The sequence below is a fragment of the Babylonia areolata genome, chromosome 13 (genome assembly GCF_041734735.1).
Source record: "Babylonia areolata isolate BAREFJ2019XMU chromosome 13, ASM4173473v1, whole genome shotgun sequence".
NCBI classification, from domain to species: domain Eukaryota; kingdom Metazoa; phylum Mollusca; class Gastropoda; order Neogastropoda; family Buccinidae; genus Babylonia; species Babylonia areolata.
Genome location: NC_134888.1, coordinates 22,184,349 through 22,191,848, shown reverse-complemented (window position 1 = coordinate 22,191,848; position 7,500 = coordinate 22,184,349). Strand labels below are relative to the sequence as shown.

Here is a 7,500-nt window from a genome sequence, read left to right as displayed (position 1 = left end):
ATACATCCACACACTGCAGGTAATAACTAGTATTCTTAATGTAAAAGCAGAAAGAATTAAGAAACATTATTTGAATATAATTATAAACATAGCCTACTATACTGCACATTGATTATAATAGACAGATGGATACTGATTATGATGATATGGATACTGATGATGATAAGGATATGGATACTAATCTGCCTGAGGCAAGGCAGACTGCCCGAGGGTCAGCAATTATCCGGTATTCAGGAACGCAAGAGCCAACCCGCGGTTCTGCAAACCTGAAGGCAATTAATCCTACCCTTACTATCTGCCATGGGTGACTGCCCACGAATCAGAGGTAAATATGGCGGATCCTTTTCTTGCGGTGGTTTTGTTAAGGGAAAACAGGCATTTTGCGGAGAGACCGTGTCTTGAATAGGGCCTCTGATAGTTTGATTTTATCCTTTGTTCGCTTGGCAGTCAAAAATGACGTACCGAGATTGGCAGACGTCATTATATTCCATATGAATTACGTACGTAGCAGTGAAGTGAGTGCACTTGCAGACGATAAATTATGGAATGCCCGAAGTTTGCAGGTCGTCGAAATTCGTTCATTCCAGAGAAATATTTGAATCCGAACTCTGTTATTTTATTTCATTTTTGCAATTAGCTGAAAAGCAGGAAGGACAATGTGTCAGAATGCGAAAGTGGCCCCTAGATTTGACAAGTTGCTGACTGGAATCAATGCTTTGCCACTGAAGCTTTTTTTTTTTTTTTCTTTTTTTTTCTTTTTTTTTCACACTGTGGCGCGGTGCGAAGTAAAAAAAAAAAAAATAATAATAAAATAAAAAGTATGTGCAGAAGGGGATCGACCCCGGGATTTTTTTTATTTACAGACCACAGGTTAGCACTTTGTGTGTCTTGAATACGAAGATAACTCAACCTTCAAGGTAAACTGTAACCGCGGGTCCCTGCCCTGTCAAGGGTAACTTGCCTTCAGGCAAAATGATTTTTGTCATGAATACGGCCCCAGAAAAGGATTCGCCATATTTACCTCTGCTTCGTGGGGCAGTCACCCTTGGCCGATGGTAAGGGTAAGTTGCCTTCTACCCACGGGCAGTTTGCCTTGCCTCAGGCAGATTACCCCCTAGACACACACTTACCCGCAGGCACAATGGTCTCTTGAATACGGCCCCAAAGAGAAACCACTAACTCAAACAAAGAGAACCTTGGGAACCTTTAATCTTGGTATTCACTATCAAGTAAATATATATATATATATATATATATATATATAGAGAGAGAGAGAGAGAGAGAGAGAGAGTGGTTTTTTTGTTTGTTTGTTTTTTTGTCAAACAGATTTCTCTGAGTGAAATTCGGGCTGCTCTCTCTAGGGACAGCGCGTCGCTACACTCAGAGCACCACCCATATTTTTGTATTTCTTTCCTGCCTGCAGTTTGGGTGTGTTTTTTTTCCTATCGAAGCGGATTTTTCTACATAATTTTGCCAGGAACAACCCTTTTGTTGCCGTGGGTTGTTTTACGTGCACAAAGTGCACGTTGCACATGGGACCTCAGTTTATCATCTCATCCGAATGACTAGCTTCCAGACCACCACTCAAGGTCTAGTGGAGGTGGAGAAAATACTGGCGACTATGCCGAGATTCGAACCAGTGCGCTCAGATTTTCTTGCTTCCAAGGTAAGCGGACGCGTTACCTTCAGGCCATTACTCCACATATATACAAATAAGCAGACAAACCATAAAGACAACCAGGCAAACACACTGACAGACAGACAGGCAGACAGACAGGCAGGCAGACAGACAGACAGGCTTCACTTTTTTTCTTTCTTTCTTTTCTTTTTTCTTTTTTTTTTTTTTACCTTTGGGAGTCTCTGAAGAGTTGTACCCAGTGATGCCGTACAGCTTGGTGAACTTGGCCTCTCCGAACTGCATCAGCTGTCCCCCGCGTTTGTGCATCCGTGACACGAAACTGCACACAGATAGAGCGCACGTGCGTGCGTGCGTGCGTGTGTGTGTGTGTGTGTGTGTGTGTGTGTGCAAGCGTGAGTGTGTGTGTGTGTGTGTGCGTGCATGCGTGCATGCATGTGTGCGTGTGTGCGTGTGTGTGTTTGTGGGTGCGTGTGTGTGCGTGTGTGTGTGTGTGTGTGTGTGTGTGTGCGTGTGTGTGCGTGCATGCGTGCATGCATGTGTGTGTGTGTGTGCCTTTTATCTCCTCTCACCTTCCTCTATCTCTCGCTCTGTCTGTCTGTCTGTCTGTCTGTCTGTCTGTCTGTCTCTCTCTCTCTCTCTCTCTCTCTCTCTCTCTCTCTCTGTCACCCCTCTGAATCTGTTTCCCCTGTCAGTCTTCTCTATGCGTTTGCCCCTCCGCCCGTCCGTCCGTCTGTCTGTCTGTCTGTCTCTCTCTGTGTCTCTGTCTCTGTGTGTGTCTCTCTCTCCCAATCAGAGACAGCAGAGATGGACAGTCCTATACCTGCGTTTCCAGTGACATCAGATATAGCCCTATTCCTGCGTTTCCATTCATCACCCATTTATCATCAATGACGAAATTTGTGTTTTCTGTTTCCAATCAGCGACAGCAGAGATGGACAGCCCTATACCTGCGTTTCCAGTCAGTGGCGAAAATTATAGCCATATACCTGCGTTTCCAGTTAACGACAGCAGTGATAGACAGTTCTATACCTGCGTTTCCAATCAACGACAGCAGAGATAGACAGTTCTGTACCTGCGTTTCCAGTCAGTGACAGCAGAGATAAACAGTTCTTTACCTGCATTTCTAATCAACGACAGCAGAGATAAACAGTTCTATACCCGCGTTTCCAATCAGCGACAGCAGAGATAAACAGTTCTATACCCGCGTTTCCAATCAGCGACAGCAGAGATAAACAGTTTTATACCCGCGTTTCCAGTCAGCGACAGCAGAGATAAACAGTTCTATGCCTGCGTTTCCAATCAGCGACAGCAGAGATAAACAGTTCTATACCCGCGTTTCCAATCAGCGACAGCAGAGATAAACAGTTTTATACCCGCGTTTCCAGTCAGCGACAGCAGACACAGACATCCCTATACCTGCGTTTCAAGCCAGTGACGAAAATCATAGCCATATACCTGCGTTTGCAATCAACGACAGCAGTGATAGACAGTTCTATTCCTGCGTTTACGTCAGTGACAGAAACGATAACCATATACCTGCGTTTCCAGTCAGCGACAGCAGAGATAAACAGTTATACATTCTGTACCTGCGTTTCCAGTGAGCGACAGCAGAGAAAAACAGTTCTATACCTGCGTTTTCAGTCAGCGACAGCAGAGATAAACAGTTCTATACCTGCGTTTTTAATCAACAAAAGCAGAGATAAACAGTTCTATACCTGCGTTTCAAATCAACAACAGCAGAGATAAACAGCTCTATACCTGCGTTTCCAATCACTGACAGCAGAGATAAACAGTTCTATACCTGCGTTTCAAATCAACAACAGCAGAGATAAACAGCTCTATACCTGCGTTTCCAATCACTGACAGCAGAGATAAACAGTTCTATACCTGCGTTTCCAATCACTGACAGCAGAGATAAACAGTTCTATACCTGCGTTTCCAATAAACTGACACCAGAGATAAACAGTTTTATACCTGCGTTTCCAGTCAGCGACAGCAGAGATAAACAGTTTTATACCCGCGTTTCCAGTCAGCGACAGCAGACACAGACATCCCTATACCTGCGTTTCAAGCCAGTGACGAAAATCATAGCCATATACCTGCAGTTCTATACCTGCGTTTCCAGTGAGCGACAGCAGAGATAAACAGTTCTATGCCTGCGTTTCCAGTCACCGACAGCAGAGATAAACATTTCTATACCTGCGTTTCCAGTCACTGACAGCAGAGATAAACAGTTCTATAACCTGCGTTTCCAATCACTGACAGCAGAGACAGACAGACAGACAGTCCCCTACCTGCGTTTCCAGTCGGTGACGTAGAGGAAGTCGCCCATGAGGAAGAGTCCGAAGTAGTGTGCCTGTGGCTCAATCAGCAGTATCCTCTGGCGTCCGCTGTCCAGCTGGTACTCGCCGATGTGGTTGCTGCTCGCGTCCGCCCAGTACAGCACGTGCTCTGGACAGGGGGGGGGGAGGGGGGGGAAGAGTTGCATAGAAAATTATACATACACTCACCCCCGAAAACAGAATATGGCTGCCTACATGGCGGGGTGAAAACGGTCATGCACGTAAAAGCCCACTCGTGTATATACGAGTGAACGTGGGAGTTTCAGCCCTCGAACGAAGAGGAAGAGGATACATACACTGAAAAGAGTGTTTAGATTTTATCAAAAAGTTCGGAATACATATATATTATCACATGAATATGTCAGGTTTACCTTATTTTATATATTCGTTTATGGTATTAAAAAAATAAGCATGATAATAATGCTAACAATTATCACCATTATCATTGTCACCATCATCATCATCGTTGTTGTTGTTGTTAACATTATAAGAATAATGATGATAATATCATCAACATCAAGGTTGACATTGTCCGAAAAATGCAAATATACACCCTTTTAAATACTGGACCAGTTTTGTGGTTCAACATTCCTCTGTGTGTGTGTGTGTGTGTGTGTGTGTGTGTGTGTGTGTGTGTGTGTGTGTGTGTGTGTGTGTGTGTGTGTGTGTGTTTCTATCACATATTTGGTTTCTGTCACTCGTTAGCTATGTATCTGTTCATAAGACTCTGTAATGATTGAAAGATAAAGAAATAAACAGTTAAATGGTGGTGGTGGTGGTGGTAAAGATGGTAATGATGATGATGATGTCGACGACGACGACGACGATGATGATGATGGTGACGAAGAAGAAAACGACGATAATGTTGGTGAAGATTACGATTACGGTGATGATGATGATGATGATGATGATGATGACGACGACGACGACGACGATGACGACGATGATGATGACGATGACGATGATGATGATGACGACGACGACCATGATGATGATGACGATGACGACGACGACCATGACGATGATGATGATGATGACGATGACAAAGATGATGACGGCGATGACGATGACGATGACGAAGATGACTGACCCTTGGTGTCTATGGCCAGCCCGTTGGGCCAGGCAGTGGTGTTGAACCTGACGAGCACCTTGGGGTCCTGGCCGTTCATGTGGGCCGTCTGGATGGAGGCGTTCTGACCCCAGTCTGTCCAGTAGATCCTCCTGAATGAAGGACACAGCTAGAGGGTGGTGGTCGTGGTGGTGGTGGTCACACATACACACACACGCGCGCGCGCACGCACGCACGCACGCACGCACACACACACACACACACACACACAAGCACACACATACGGACAGACAGAACAAGAGAGGACAGTAAAAGTCTGACTGACTCACACACACACACACACACACACACACACACAGCTATTGTGTACATGTCGATGTCCTCACAGACGGACAAACAGACAGACAAACAGACAGACAGAGACAGAAAGAGACAAGAGAGACAATACGAATAACCCTGAACATGAGACGGACAAACAGACAGACAGAGACAGAAAGAGACAAGAGAGACAATACGAATAACCCTGAACATGAGACGGACAAACAGAAGTCAAGCACTCCTACTGACGCTTCAGCGGAAGAGACGACGATGGCCCGTGGTTCGTCCAGCCCCTCCCTGATCACGATGGCCTGCCGAGGGGGCCAGAGGGAGGTGGTGACCACAGCGATCAGGTCACGTCCAGTGTCCGCGTAGAACAGCAGGTTGTTCAGGTGGTCAATGGCCAGCCCGTCCACAATGGCTTCTGCAAGGGAAGGCGGGGGGGAGAGGGAGGGTGTGTGTGTGTGTGTGTGTGTGTGTGAGGGGGAGTTTTTAGTTTCTCAAGGGGGCGTCACTGCATTCGGACAAACCCATATACGCTACACCACATCTGCTAGGCAGATGCCTGGCCAGCAAGCAGCATAACCCACCAGCGCGCTTTAGTCAGGCCTTGAGTGCATGCTTATTATGTTTGTGTATCAGAGTGTGTATCTCCTATCAGAGTGGATTTTTTTTTCTTTTTTTTTTTTTTTTTTGACTCACTTGTGTAAACAAAGTGAGTCTATGTTTTAACCCGGTGTTCGGTTGTCTGTGTGTGTGTGTGTGTGTGTGTGTGTGTGTATGTGTGTGTGGTAAACTTTAACATTGACATTTTATCTACAAATACTTTGTCAGTTGACACCAAATTTGGCATAAAAATAGGAAAAATTCAGTTCTTTCCAGTTATCTTGTTTAAAACAATATTGCACCTCTGGGATGGGCACCAAAAAAAATTAAAAAAAAGAAGCCTAATTATATGCAAACTGCATTTGCTATTATATTTATATTTTTTTGTATTCTCTAAACTTGGCACTTTGACCTCTTATTCTGACACAACAGCAAGAGGAGTCATTATTATCATTTTTCGTTCAAACAGGAACTTCTTTTGCTAAGCATGGAATTTCTATTTATTTTGCAAACGTTTTGGTGCAGATAGTAAAGAAGGGAAATTACTCTGTAATTAATGCTAGGGGACTTAATTTATCACAAGTGAGTCTTGAAGGCCTTGCCTCTCTTGTTTTACATTATTTTGCCAGAGGACAACACTCTCGTTGCCATGGGTTCTTTTTCTCAGTGCGCCAAGTGCGTGCTGCACATGGGAGGACCTCGGTTTATCGTCTCATCCGAAAGACTAGACGCTCAGTTTGATTTTCCAGTCAAACTTGGAAGAAAGGGCGAGGGCGGGATTCGAACCCACACCTTCATGGGCTCTCTGTATTGGCAGCTGAGCGTCGTAACCATTCTGGGTAAGAGTACTGGTATTGTATTGTATTGGATTTGATTGGATTGTAATTTATTGTATAGCAGTGGAAAGAGTATTGTATTGTATTGGAAAAAGTACTGTAATGTATTGTGTTGTATTGGACTGGATTGGATTGGACTGGAAAGAGTATTGTACAGTATTGTGTTGTACTGGAAATAATATTGTGTTGTACTGGAAAGAGTATTGCATTGTATTGTATTGTATTGGAAAAAGTATTGTATTGTATTGTATTGTATCGTATCGTATTGGAAAAAAAGTATTGTATTGTATTGTATCGTATCGTATTGTATTGGATTGAAAAGAAATGTATTGTAGTGTATTGGAAAGAGTATTATATTGCATTTCATTGTACTGTATTGTATTGTAGTGGAAAGAGTATTGTATTGCAGTGGAAAGAGTACTGTAATGTATTGTGTTGTATTGGACTGGATTGGATTGGACTGGAAAGAGTACTGTAATGTATTGTGTTGTATTGTATTGCACTGGAAAGAGTACTGTACTGTACTGGAAATAGTATTGTGTTGTACTGGAATGAGTATTGCATTGTATTGTATTGGAAAAAGTATTGTATTGTATTGCATAGTATCGTATTGGATTGAAGAGAAATGTAGTGTAGTGTAGTGTATTGGAAAGAGTATTGTATTGCATTGCATTGCATTGCATTGTATTG

General features: G+C 43.7%; 1 protein-coding gene across 1 annotated transcript in view; it reads right to left on the bottom strand.

Moving 5' to 3' along the window:
- Positions 1-7,500, bottom strand: part of LOC143289145 (prolow-density lipoprotein receptor-related protein 1-like) — a 54,582-nt gene that overhangs the window by 6,320 nt on the left and 40,762 nt on the right. Inside the window, exons 14-17 of the mRNA XM_076598032.1 lie at positions 5,618-5,792; positions 5,072-5,202; positions 3,934-4,090; positions 1,849-1,958 (exon numbers count right to left, since the gene is read on the bottom strand). Coding sequence (XP_076454147.1) covers positions 1,849-1,958; positions 3,934-4,090; positions 5,072-5,202; positions 5,618-5,792 — 573 coding nt within the window. The remainder of the gene's footprint in view (positions 1-1,848; positions 1,959-3,933; positions 4,091-5,071; positions 5,203-5,617; positions 5,793-7,500) is intronic.